We start from the raw sequence: 14,270 nt of genomic DNA, 5'->3' as shown, positions 1-14,270 counted from the left end.
TCCTGAAGATAAGTGAACAAATGTCTCTTTCCCCTAATTGGGCATCATTGATAGAAACAACTAATTCATTCGTGGCTTGGTGAACCAGTGCATTTAGCTGGGGTTTTTTGGGAGGAGGTGACTACACCACAGGAGCAGTCGGTCTCCCAACAGCAGCTGCTTACAGTCAGCTCTTGAGGAAGGATGTGGCCTTATAAGCTTGCCTCTGCCCCCCAGCAGCTGTTAATAGGCTACAAATCCCAGGGTGGGGGTGAGGTACAGGGGGTGCCTGTACCTCAGCAGTAGCTATCTGTAAATTCTTGGGAAGAGATAGGCCTCACATGCCCTTTCCTTTGAGGAGGGAAAGTTGATGGCCCAATCTTGTGCAGGTCTCCTGGCACTCGGATTTGCTGACAGTTGAAGAGGGCAGTGACTGTATTACACCCTGAAGACTATTCCACAAGACATGGTGATAAACCAGTCCTTGGAGTTCTTTTTTAGCTGTGTGCAGGGCTGTGGCAGTGCCTTGAGATGGAGTCTGTGACTGGCTTTGTATTCATTGCTGCACTTTTCTTTCCAGCTTCCAAAGTGTGAGATTTCACTTGGCTTTCGATTATTTCATTGTATTCTCTTCTTAGAACTTAAACTACATTACATTTTAAGTTTTTACTAGTTATACGACTTACATAACAAGATGGCTTTTGCTCTGACACTTTTGTCCATGTATGTAATGTATTTAAATCATATTCACCTGTTTCCCCTTGCTCATGTCTCTCCCACTCTCACGGAGCCCTTTCTTCCCAGGTGTAATGGTGAGCTAGAGCTTTAGGGTCGCTAGCAGTAACACGAGTAAGGGATTATTTGCAGGAGCACGGCCAATTTATCAGTGGCTACAGCAGAGAAGAGAATGCCTCCCTTTCCCTAGCATCCAGTGACAGCCTATAGGTCCTCAGGAGGAGTGTAGCCTCCCTAAATTTAGTTTAAATGATACATAAAAACTTAAACATTGTAGATATTTTTAATACCCTGTGATGTTTTGATAAGTGTACGTAGTGGTGTTTCAGTCAGGCTAATGGGTTTCCACAGATGTCCTTCTCTAGGGTAGTTTTCAAAGTCTTCTCTAGCTGTTAGGAACACTAATTAATCACAGTGTCATCTGGAATCACTGTATTGTACACTATCACCAGAACTTGTTACTCACATCAAGCAGTAACTACCAATTGACCGCCTACAGCACCCTCTCCAGCCTCTGGTAACCTTCATTCTGCTCTCAGCATCTGAGATGAAGTTTAGTTGATTCCACGTGTGAATAAGGTCATGTGGAACGTGCCTTTCCAACTGTTTTATTTCACACAGGGTAATGATCTACAATTTCATCCAGGTTGTTACAGATGAAGGGATTGTATTCTTTTTGGGTGAATGGCATTCCATTGTGTATCTACTAAATTTTTCCATTCATCATTTGTTCATTGCCATTGGTGCTATGTGAACATGAGGATGCTGGTGTGACTTGAGCAGACTGGTTTCCTTTGACTGTACCCAGAGTTGGGACAGTTGGGGTAGATAGCAGTCTTTAGAAATCTAATTCTCTTCTAGTTTAATGAAGGAAGCTTAAAAGTAAGTGTTTGATTTTTGACCAAGTATGCTATATTGTGAAAGTTAGTAGGAATACTGCAAGGCCCGTTTGGTTACTAGAAATTGTCAGGACTGTGTACTAGTTAGCTGTGTCTGTAGGGGGCAGGGGAGATGGACGCAGAGTTTGTGAGAACAGTCAAGTGGCTAACTCTGTTTAGTCAGTCACTCTGTCCTCAAGTGGAAGGATGGTTGCATCATGGCTGCTGAAGACTTTAGTTAGTGGTATAGCACAGGGGTACTTAGTTTTTTAAAATGCCTGGCTTGTGTCTCCTAGGCCTTCCCTAAAGTTTCTCATGTCTCAATGGACTCCTGAATATAACAAGCTCTACACCCTAAAAGTGGCTATGAAGAGTGGGACTCCTGATGCGCCCACTACACAGGAGAGTCTGAAGGCGGTCCTTCTGCACCCACAGCCCCTAGGGGCCACCAAGAGCTTCCCTGCAGAAGTGGAGATGATTACTAGCAAAGTGGGGAATGAATTCTCTCATCTGTGTGATGATTCTCAAAAACAAGAGAAGGACATGAATGACAACCAGCAAGAACAAGAAAAAAGTGGTGTTGTGAGGAAAAAGCGCAAAAGCCAGCAGGCTGGCCCCTCATATGTACAGAATTGTGTCAAGGAAAATCAGGAAATCCTAGGGTTGAGGCAACACCTAGAGACACCAAGTGATGAAGATAATGACTCTTCCTTCAGTGAGTGCCTGTCTTCTCCCTCATCTAGTCTCCATTTTGGGGACTCTGATACTGTGACTTCAGATGAGGATAAAGACATCTCGGTGAGACATTCCCAGCCTGTTCTGAGTGGTAAAAGCAGAAGTCACAGTGCAAGGTCCCACAAGTGGCCTCGGACTGAGGCAGAGCCTGTGCCAGATTTGTTGATGAAAAGACCTTGTTTTAATGGCAGTGCAGGGCGGAGAGTCTCATGCAGAAAGAGGCCAGTGAAGAGCAGCTCTTCGCAGAGGACACAAAAGCAGAAGGAGAGGCTGCTAGTGCAGAGGAAGAAGCTGGCTCAGAGGAAGATCGATCTTCTCCGCAGCTCCAGTAGCTCCAGTGAGAATGACCTCAGCAGCGATTCCTCTTCCAGCTCCTCCACCGACGGAGAAGAGGACCTGTGTGCATCTGCCAGTGAGAATCCCAGCAATCCTGCTGCTCCCTCAGGTAAGAAGGCTGCGGTGCCACTGCGCCCGAACCCAGTTCTCAAGCAAGTTCTCTCAGCTTTTATTCTTTTATTTTTTGAAGCTATTATCATTTTTAATTAGCGAAAACATTAACTGTAAGCATCCTTGATTAAATCCCCCTCATAAGACATTCAGACATAAGGTACCAAGAACAGTGTCTAGACCATGTAGAAGAGACAAAACACACACTTCATCTCCATATACAATGGTCCAGTATTGTTTTATCCCATTCGTATAATTGCTCCTCACTGACAGACTAGAGCAGCAAACTAATGGGAAACTCTCAGCTTTTATTTTTAAACAATATAATCAACTGTGTCAAGCTGTAACTGCCTCCAGATACTGAATTTCTAGTGACAAAAATTATTTAAATCAATTGATTTTATACGTGCTTGTAATTGGTTTTGTAAGTAACTATTATAACTAAATTACAATATTGATGGTGACAGTTACGACAGTGGTGATGATTATGAGACAATCTCATGAGGCAGTCCTGGCTGTTCTGGAACTTACTATGTAGACCAGGCTGGCCTTGAACTCGGCCATTTGTTTCTGCTACCAGAGTGTCCCAGTGTCTGGGACATAACTAGAATAACTTTTAAATGACTTGACTTATGGCCAATTTTTTTCTTTTAGTACCTTTTCACTTTAGAGGTTACTTTTACAGATAACTGTAATTTTCCCCCTGTTTAACCCTATTAAGAACATTTATAATCACAGTAAAGTCTGCTCAATCTTACTTTTCTTTTACTGTCCTCTTGCTTTTTCTTTTTTTTAAAGTTGTCATATATAAATATTTATACTTATTTTACTCTTTTTTTCTTACAACTTTATTTAAAAAAGAGAGATACGTATACAGATTTTTAAAAGCATTTGGGCATGAAACTATATGAATATATTTTTGTCCATACTTGATTCTTTTAAAGGTTTGATAGTATGCATTGAAATCTTACTAGTTATCATAAGCATAAAGTACATGTAGAACAGAACGTAACATGGAAACAGTCAAAGTTCTCTTGGTGTGTATAGATTAAACATAATGATTTTTGAATACGAAAAATTGCCACAAGGCCTTTTCTTTTTAAGACAGTCTCCTTGTTGTGGCTGTCTTTGAACTCTTGATCTTTGTGTTTAGCTTCTCAGTGCTGGGATTACAAGCATGTTATGTGTCACCGCAATTCATTATCCTCTTTATTGTTAAAAAATAGTTCAAGTCAATATATTAGTGTTTCTTTGGAATGCACACCTGTATCCTCAGTGCTTGGGAAGCTGAGGTAGGCAACTCTCTTGCATTCCAGAGCAGCCCAGGCCACATAGTGAGAGCCTGACTCAAGGAACAAAACAAATACATTGAAATGTTTTAGTGGTTTTGCTATTTAGTTGCATATTAGGGCTTGAACCCAGGTCCGTCACATGTTCTTAGCATGTACCTAAAGTGATAAGACTCACTTTAATCCTAATGGAATTTGGTGGAGTGCATGTGTCATGGGTTTTCTTATGTAACTTCACCTCCTTTCAGAGAAACACACACATAGAAAACCTACATTAAGTAGAATAATTAATGCACATGGATGTTGGCAAAGGGGTAAGAACATGTGTGTGGAGAACAGGGTTCTATTTCTCTAGAATTTTGTTGTGTCTTTAGCTTTTGAGACAAGCCCTTGCTGGGATCTGGAACTCATGGATTGGGCTAGGCTGGTAAGCCTCGAAAGATCTTCCTGCCTCTGTCTCCTGTCACTGGAATTTATTTTTTTGAAGGCTGAGCCTCTTCCCCACTCTCCTTCAAATTCATGACCTCTTTGTTATTGAATATATATATGTATATACATATATTCCTAACTGTAACATATTTAGTCTATATAATGTCACGTGTATATATGTTTTCAGGGCTGTCTGTCTATTTGGCACTGGACAACCAGTTGGTGTGCTCTTTCCCTTTCCTTCTCTTAGCTTTGTTCAGCTACCTGTAGGCAACTCAGTTCTTGTGCACAGTTAACATCCTACAGTCCATTCCCCTTCTAGTCTTACATGGTGTCTGGGCTAACAGCCGTGTAGAACTCTAATCCTGGGGGATTTGACTCCTTCTTCTGGCCTCTGTAGGCATTGCACACATGGTACACACATGCATGCAGGCAAAACACCCATTTCTCTAAAACAAAGTAACAGTTTAATGTCCATATGATACAGAATAATAAAAGCACTACAATAACATAAATAAACTTCCTCTTTAGAGAGTCCTTTTTGTGTTGGTTATTTGAGCATGGTTTCTGTGTAGTCCTGCCTGTCCTAGAACTCACTCTGTAGACCAGGCTGGCCTCAACCTAAGAGATCCATCTTCTGGGAGTGAAGGCGCACACCATCACTGCCTGGTGAGAGTTTCTATTCTTATTGTCCAGAAGCAATAATTGTTAATTATTACTTGTTAATTGCTTAGAAAGAAACCTCTTCAACAGAAAATAGGAAAGCATATGCAGAGGTAAATAATAAAGGTCTTTTTATATCAGCATGCACAATGACACAGTTCTGTGCCTGAGTGCTCCACATTTGTTCAATTATCGAAAACTTGCACACCTATTTGCTTATATAAAGTAAAATGTTACCAGCTGCTGTGCCAGAATGCCAAGGAGTTATGTCCAGTTCTGTGGGTGATGCTGTGAAGGTGCTAGCTCCAGCCACAGCACAGTTCTGAGAGTTTCTCACTTCATCCTCTCGTGTTTTTCTGATTATAGCATTTAAAGAATCATTTTAAAATAGCTTATAATTCACAAGAAAATATTGGTGGGGATAAGTTCTTTTTTCTTTTTTTTGTTAAATCTCAGCTCTTTCAAAGAATTGTCTTCCTTGCATTCTTTGGAAGTAGTTTCCTTTCTCCCTCAACATATATGAACATGACATTAAAAGCATCATTGGTAAAAACCTGACTTTGAGTCCAGGTCTGATGACTAAGTCAGGAATGCTTTAGTCAGAATAGCATTGGGGTGTCAGCTTAACTACTGTTATCTACCAGTATTGCTGTGGTTTCATACTTGGGTATAACAGTGTGAATCAGCATTGTGGGCTAGTTGAGTGACTGATAGAAATCCGAGCCCTTTTAGTGCTCTTAAGTGCTAAGATACAATTTTACCTTATTCACTGCTTTTGTCAATTCACCTAAAATATAAACTTGTTGAACTTAGTATTGGATATTGTTTTACAAGCATTGGTTCACGTATCAGGTTCACCAGAATTCTGAGAAATAGTTCTCTCCTAATGCATCTTTATTACTGGCTTCTAAATTTATTTTATAAGGATTTCTGTTCATAAATAGAAAACCAAATGAAGCGTCAGTCGGATTATTAGCAATCTTGTTGGACATTGTGTTACCCTAACTTTAAAATATTTTGAGACAGGATCTCCCTGTGTAGCCCTGGCTGTTCTGGAACTCACTGTTTAGACCAGCTGTTCTCACACTCACAGAGATCCTCTTGTATTGCCTCCCAAATGCTGGTGTTAAAGGCAGGTATCTCCATGTCCAGCAGAATCCAGTTATTTTAAGATAATCTAATAAATTTAGGTTCAAGAGTAAATGGTCATCTTAGTGTATTATTTGATTGTTCAGTGAGCCCTACCTGACAACCCTTGTTAGGTTTTTTTTGGGGGGGGGGTAATTATCTCATTTTATTTATTTTACTATTTTATTATATATTTTGCTTAGATATATGTTGTACTATGTGTATGTAGTGTTTGCAGAGGCCAGAGAAGGATTAGATCCCCTAGTACTAGAGTTACAGACTTGTGAGTCATCATGTGTGTCCTGGAATTTGAATACAGATCCTCTGCAAGAACAGCCAGTGATCTCAACCACTGAGCCATCTCTTCAACCCTCATTAATTTAGTTTTTAAACTACTGCTTTATACCACTAAAACCATGGAGTTTTCAGTTAGATATGCATATGAGACTTCTTATAACTTAATCTTTCTGTGTGTGTTACATCTACCTGGTGTGGTGCACACTTGTGTGCAGGTGTGCATGCAGTTGGGTGTCTCTTTTTGGTTTCTCTCTTATTGTATTATATTTTAACTGTTTGCTTTATTTGAAAAGAGTTGGTCTCTTACTGAACCTTCAGCTTATGATTTAGCTAGGCTGGCTGGCCATTGAGCACCAAGTACCTACCTATCTTCACATTTTACATAGGTTCAGGGATCTGAGTTCATGTAGCTATCTAGCTGTTCTCAAATTACCCACTTTTTATGCTAAATTTTGTTTTTATTTGGTTTTACAATTTGAATTTTTTACATTTATTTGTACTGTATGTGTGTGGGTGGTTGGGTATGCGTGTAAAGGTTAAAGGATAATTTCTGGGAGTTGGTTCTTTCCTTCCACTGTTTGGGTCCCAGGGGTAGAACTCAGAACAACACTCTTGGTAGTAACAAAGTGCTTTTATCTGCTGAGTGAGTCATCTCTCCAACTCTTCTGGTGAGAGTTTAGTGTCTATGTATTCCTACAGAAGAACATACTTTGATTATAGAATTTTTACCGTTTTCTTAATATTTTTGCTTATACTTTCAAATATGCTTTAAAATCAGTTTGCTTATCTATAGAAGACACAGTGAGAGAGCTCTTGGGATGTGGTTCCCACTCCAAAGCTTATGTCTGTCTTTTGCACCCACTGAGCACTAGGTACTCATTCCTACCCAGAGTACTGTCTACCACCAGCTGCTTCTGTTCCCTCGCCTGCCTTGCCCTCTGCTTAACATTTCTGAAGTTGGATTGATTTTGACTGTCTTGACTCATTTGTTGGCTCTTCAACAACAAAGATGCTGTATAATGCCCCATTATTTTCATTTAATTTAAAGCTCTTCAAGGTCAAGATAAAAATTTTTGCTTAATGGTTAGCATACATACACATGCCTTTTAAACAGGTTTGCTTTTTGTTTCCAGGAAGTATTGATGAAGATGTTGTGGTGATAGAAGCTTCCTTCACTCCCCAGATCACTGCCAATGAAGAAATTAATGTTACCTCAACTGACAGTGAAGTGGAGATTGTTACAGTTGGAGAAAGCTATCGGTGAGGCTTTAGTTCTTAGTTGTATAATTGAACTTTAAAAAAAATTGGTTATTTTATTTATTTACATTTCAAATGTTATCCACCTTCCCAGTTTCCCCTCCACAAGTCTCCTATCCCTTTCCCCCTGCCCCGCCTCTGGCCCACCTCAGCCTCAGTGCTGACTTAGCATTTTTCTACCCTGGGGCATTGAGCCTCCACAGGACCAAGGGGCTCTCCTTCCACTGATGGCAGATAAGGCCATTGTCTGCTACATATCCAGGTGGAGCCAAGGGTATTTCTGCTGTGTACATTTTGGTTGGTTGTTTAGTCCCTGGGAACTTTGGGGGGCAGGTCTGGTTGGTTGATACTGTTGGTCTTCCTATGGGATTGCAAACCCCTTCAGCTCTTTCAGTTTATGCCCTAACTTCTCCATTGTCTCCATGTTCAGTCCAATGGTTGGCTGCCTGCATCTGCATCTGTATTTCTCAGGCTCTGGCAGAGCCTCCCAGGAGACATGCGCTTCTTGGCATCAGCAATAGTGTCTGGGTTTGGTGTCAGCAGATGGGCTGGATCTCTAGGTGGGGCAGTCTCTGGATGGCCTTTTTCCTTCAGTCTCTGCTCTGCTCTTTGTCTTTGCATGGGGGGGGGGGGCAGAAAGAAATCTGGATTAATATTTTTGAGGTGGGTGAGTGGCCTCATTCCTCAACCAGAGGCCATGTCTATCTACTGGATATTGTCTCTGTAGGTGCTACCTTCCCTTTGGGAATTTCGGTTACTGTCCTCCCTGTTGGGTCCTAGGAACTTCTTGAGTCCCTGGCATCTGGGACTTTCTAGTGGCTACTCTCAGTTCCTCCTTCCTCATTGCTACACACCTCCTTTCAAATTCCTGACCCTCTGTACTTCTCTGCCATCTCCTGTATCTGAACTGCCCCCCCCTTCTCCCTCCCAGTACACTTGAACTTTAAATGTAGATAACTTGACAATGTTTATGGTACTGATTCCCTTCAGATCCTCAGCTTGGTACAAGGTTGCATTAGATTCACTTCAGGAGACAGTAAAACTCACTATTGCAAACATTCTATTCCCAGAGCAGTGGAGCTAGAATATTAGGGAATAATATAGTATTTTTATCATCACCCCATTTGCTCTAAGTAAGCAACAGTTTTACTTAATATTTTAACATGGGCTGTTTAATTTGTAGCTATTGGGTATAATTCTGAATTTACAAATGAAGAAAACTTATTGATATAAAAATAGCATACATCAAGAATGTCCTCATTGTTATATGTGAAAATTGTGCTTTTATGTTATAGGAGCCAAGTTTAAGGCCCTTTATGATACTGTTTTTCATTTAATCATGCTAGTTAAGTTCTGAACTAATAAGTAAATAGAAAGATCTAATTTGTTTGGATAGATAACTGGACATATAATGACTCTTGTAGAATTATTTCTGATACCAGGGCCCCTTGTTTGAAATGAAAACGTTAATATTTACCCCATGCTTAAGCTGATATTAGTGATAAAGAGTTGCTTATTTGATACACCAGACTAGTCTGTGGATGAATATTAATTTTCATGTTGGAATCCATTTAAAAGTACATTTGAGGATTTCATATGCTTTTCTATTTAATCCTTTTTTGTTAGCGTGTCTTCTAATATAGAAGTTTTCTTTTTTTAAAGAATAAAAAATATGTGGGGGTTATTTATTTGTATGGGATTTGCCTGCATGTCCAGCATATATGTGCTCTGCCTTTGGAGGTCAGAAGAGGTCATCTGGTCCCCTGGAACTGGAGTGAGAGACTCCATATGGATGCTAGGATGACACAGAGCCTCTGTAAAAAGCAGTCAGTCCTCTTAACTTGACCCATATCTCCAGCCCCTCCCCTCGATTGTTTCTTGTTTTTAAGTGATTTCCCTAAACAGGAAATTGGCACTCTACAGTGTGCCATAGGCTGTCATAGTTGGCCTGCAACTGCTCACAAGGCAGAGCGCCAATTCAGTTTTTATAAGTTAGCTCTCAGCTGTAGGAAAACAAGACCTAATTTTCTTGTGGACTTGGAGGTGCTTTTATCAAACATTTCTTCAAGTAAGAGTGAACCTAGGGGGGCTGGAGAGATGGCTCGGTGGTTAAGAGCACTGGCTGCTCTTCCAGAGGTCCTGAGTTCAATTTCCAGCAACCACACGATAGCTCACAACCATCTGTAATGGGATCTGATGCCCTCTTCTGGTGTGTCTGAAGACAGCTACAGTGTACTCACATACATAAAATAAATAATTCTTTAAAAAAAAAAAGAGTGAACCTAGACTCATGATCCCCAGGTAGTTTCCTGTTAGTACCTGAATGCACCTTTGTCATTGTTGGGCTGTCAAGGGTTCTCAGCCCTTCTGGTGTCATGTTAGGATTTGACAGTGGCCATTGTCATAGTGGCCTTGAAGACCTCTTTGATACTGTTGCCTTATGTATGCACTAGAGCTCTGTCCAGTAGTTAGTCTGGCTAGAGGAAGAACAACCTGCAAGGACAAAAGATGATAGGAATGGGATCAGGATCCGCTACAAGAACAAGGAATGTTATTCACTCCCGAACTATCTCTTGTGTGTGTGTGTGTGTGTGTGTGTGTGTGTGTGTGTGTGTGTGTGTATGTATGTATGTATGTATATATATGTGTTTGCTCGCGCTGTCTGCCTGCTTGTTTGCCTGGTCTGTGTTATATGCCTCAGTCTGTCTGTGCATGAGTATGTGCACTTGAGTGTAGGTATTCAGGGTCCAGAAGAGGATGTCAATTCCTTTGAGTCACCTGATGTGGGTGCTTGGAACCAAGGATCCTTTGCAAGAACAGCAAGTGCTCTTAACCACTGAGTCATTTCTCTAGTAGCCCTTTCTCAGAAGTTTTTAACGAGGATATTTGTTCTGATAAAAAATCATTTTTATCTTAGGTTTGTTTACAATGATGGCTCATGACATGCAGTGCTTTCTCATATATGCATTGTCTTAGGAATTACCTTTTAAACTCTTGTCTCTTCAGAATTTTAGGTTATGAATTTCTTTTTAAACTCTTGGGCTTTAGTGTTGTTAAAGACAGTTCAGCCCACTTTGGATTTTTGTATATTTTTCTTAATGGTGGCGCCCCAGCTAACTTTGCATTTAGGAACACAGTGCCTAATGGATCTCACTCACATTTGTCACACACACTGATGACAAACTTAAAATATTCATAATTTTACACTTAGCCTGAGCAGACAGAAGATAAACTATATAACAACTTTTTTTACCTCCTCTTTCAAAAGGAGATTTGTTTTTCTGAAGCCTTGAGTAGGTTAAGAATATTAGCATAACATCTGTAAATACTCTCATCATTATTATGAATCCCTAAGAAACATCTGAATGAGTGATTGAAAAGAGTGCAGTGCTATTCACTTCTGGTGTTTAAGGTTGTGATTTGATGCTTAAAGTAGTTCGAGCAATTAATGCTCTTTATGACTCACAGATTGATAAACTAGCCAGTGCTTTCATCTTTGCCAACTCCAGTGACTCTTGGCTTGACATAGGGTTTCTAAAGTTAAACTCTGCAAACCTAGCTTGGGACATGATTATACAGACATGACTGTGTTTCTTATTTGGGGTTTGTGTGTGTGTTCCTTTATTATGGTAAATAATGGAGTGTGTCTTAGTTTGGGTTTTATTGCTGTGAACAGACATCATGACCAAAGCAACTCTTACGAGGACAACATTTAATTGGGGCTGACTTACAGATTTTAGTGGTTCATTCTAGTATCATCAAGGTAGAAACATGATAGCACCCAGGCAGGCATAGTGCAGGCAGAGCTCAGAGTTCTACGTCTTCATCTGAAGGCTGCTAGCAGAATTCTGACTTCCAGGCATCTAGGATGAGGGTCTTGAAGCCTGTACCCATAGTGACACACCCACCCCAACAAGGCCACACCCACTTCAACAGGGCCACACCTTCAAATAGTGCCACTTCCTGGGCTGAGTATACACAAGCCATAACACGATGTATGGTAATATTCACTTATAATCCAAGTGAATATTCAAAACAGTGGCTATTAAGAGCAGTGTTCCTGTCTTTCGTATTTCTGAATGGTTGATCTGACTATATTGTCTACTTTGGTTCCCTGGTTGGTGGTGCCTCCATTTAGCAGCTTATTTTATTTTATTCTTTTAAATATTTATTTATTTTATGCATATGAGTGCACTGTAGCTGTCCTCAGACACAGCAGAAGAGGGTATTGGGTATCATTACAGATGGTTGTGAGCCACCATGTGATTGCTGGGAATTGAACTCAGGACCTGTGGGAAAGTAGTCAGTGCTCTTAACCACTGAGCCATCTCTCCAGCCCCATTTAGCAGCTTATTGAGTGCCTGGTCATTGTTTTTAATCCAATGACTCTTATTTCTTGGGAGAAGTCTTGCATGAAGAATTTAGGTGTTTTATAAGAAAAGCTTGTGGAACTTCAGAGTGACTGAAAAAGGATTCACACTTCATTTATGTTTATTAACTTGATGCTGACATCATTTAAGGTCTCGTTCAACCCTTGGGCACTCCAGATCTCATTGGAGCCAAGGTTCAAGTTCGCATACAGGTCGGGCACAGGAGCCTCGAAACCGCAGTAGGATCTCTACTGTTATACAGCCCCTGAGGCAGAACGCAGCAGAAGTTGTGGACCTTACTGTTGATGAAGATGGTAAGTTAGAATTGTAGCTGTTAGGTTATGAAAAAAAAATTGATAAACTATTTTAAATGACCATTTTGTGATCTGATGTTTGACATTTACCTTAGTCATAATTTAATTTTTACTGGAAAATACAGATAAGTATTACCTTTCTTAAAATTTTATATTTGTGTTTATTTATATTAATACATTTTCGAAAACAAAGACATGAAAAATGAGATTAACATAAATATTAAAAGTCATAGCTAATGTTGTAAAGTGGTTGCTATATATAAAAAGGGTGAAAATGAGTTGCATTATAAATGGTCACGTTTTATCCTAATAGTTCTTTGTAGAGACATGTTTGCCTTATTAGTTTTCCTGGGAAGGACCTGGAGGGTGGTTAGTAACTTAGTACTGCCACTGCCACACAGTGGCGCAATCGTGAGCACCAGCTGGGCAGCATGGCTTGGAATTCCGCTGTGCTGGGGGGTGCAGCTTGTGGCTTGATTGAATGCCTGTGTGGCCCAGTGCAGAATGTGGACTTTGTTCTAACTTTTTTTCTTTGTGAGAAATAGACCAGAAAACTTAGTAGGTACTGAAAACTTTTTTCTCTTGGTACTGGGTCTGAAACCTAGGGTGTCAAACATGCTAGGTTAGCACTTTACCAGACCTACTGGAAAACTAACCATCTGTTTAACTAGGTTATACGTGCCTCTTGGGTTTTCAAATACAGCTTTTATCTGTCAGTGGCATTTTGGTTTGTTGTTGCAGTGAAGTTTTGTGAGAGCTTTATTGTGTGTTATACTTATTAGGAAGTTTGTTTTTGATGCTTGTCTGTTTTTTTTTTTTTTTTTAATTTAGTCATTATTGTAGTGAGACTAACTTGTCTAGGTGTGGGGCATGTATGTATAAGCAACCCTTGGTAGGCCATAATAGGGGAATTCTGAGCCCAACCTATTTATGTTGTATAAACAAGAGACTATTTCAAAGGAAAAAATAAGTCACTGTTTCAAATTAATATTCAACCTGTTCTTTAATCTTCTGTGAAATGCTAAATTCATGTTTTATGTTTTTTAGAACCTACTGTAGTACCAACCACTTCTTCTAGAATGGACTCACAAACTATTAGTGCTTCCATTAACAATTCAAATCCATCTACCTCTGAGCAAGCCTCTGATACTTCTTCACCTGTGGCAAGTAGCCAGCCTTCCACGGTGTCAGAGACTGCAGCTACTCTTACAAGCAATAGTGCAACTGGTTCTTCTGTGGGCGGTACGTAAGAATGCTGGGTACTCTTTTCACAGTGTTGGCCAGAGTGTATTCTTATATGGGGAGGCACTTCATGTTAGCAAAGCAATATTAAGAAAGTAAAAATTAGCCCATAGGCTGTAAGAAAATATATTTGTAAGTTATGTCTGATAAGGGTTCTAATAACAATACATAAACATTCTGAAATAATAAAAACACAATAGCCTAATTTAAAATAGACAGAGTATTTGACTGGGTACTTTCCAATGGCCAGTGAACAATGAATCCCATGCAGAGGTGCTAAAAGTCACTGTTGATGAATGAAACATGATTGAATTCATGTTGAGATACATAGTTACTTCACACCTACACAGGTGTCCATAATTTAAAAAGAACAAAGAGAAGCAGAGTCCCAGAAGATAAGGAAATTGGAACTGTAGTGTGGCTGGTAGAATGCAGACATTCTGAGTAACACACTGGCTGATCCTCATGAAGTTGAACAGTTTCCTCAGGGCCCACCAGTTTTACTCC

The 14,270-nt window shown here is 40.1% G+C and overlaps 1 protein-coding gene across 5 annotated transcripts in view; it reads left to right on the top strand.

Moving 5' to 3' along the window:
• The window catches only part of RNF111 (ring finger protein 111), a 62,148-nt gene that overhangs the window by 22,950 nt on the left and 24,928 nt on the right, over positions 1 to 14,270 (top strand). For 4 of the 5 annotated variants that reach the window (XM_080934080.1, XM_080934077.1, XM_080934078.1 and 1 more), the window contains exons 2-5: positions 1,889 to 2,772; positions 7,714 to 7,840; positions 12,358 to 12,521; positions 13,569 to 13,763. In XM_080934080.1, the coding sequence (XP_080790206.1) occupies positions 1,908 to 2,772; positions 7,714 to 7,840; positions 12,358 to 12,521; positions 13,569 to 13,763 (1,351 nt within the window). In that variant the 5' untranslated portion in view covers positions 1,889 to 1,907. The remainder of the gene's footprint in view (positions 1 to 1,888; positions 2,773 to 7,713; positions 7,841 to 12,357; positions 12,522 to 13,568; positions 13,764 to 14,270) is intronic. The other variant, XM_080934079.1, reaches the window with a different exon arrangement.

This window comes from Micromys minutus (genome assembly GCF_963924665.1).
Source record: "Micromys minutus genome assembly, chromosome: 21".
Taxonomy (NCBI): Eukaryota; Metazoa; Chordata; class Mammalia; order Rodentia; family Muridae; genus Micromys; species Micromys minutus.
The sequence above is the reverse complement of the archived record's forward strand: the minus strand, read 5'-3'. Positions and strand labels throughout refer to the sequence as shown.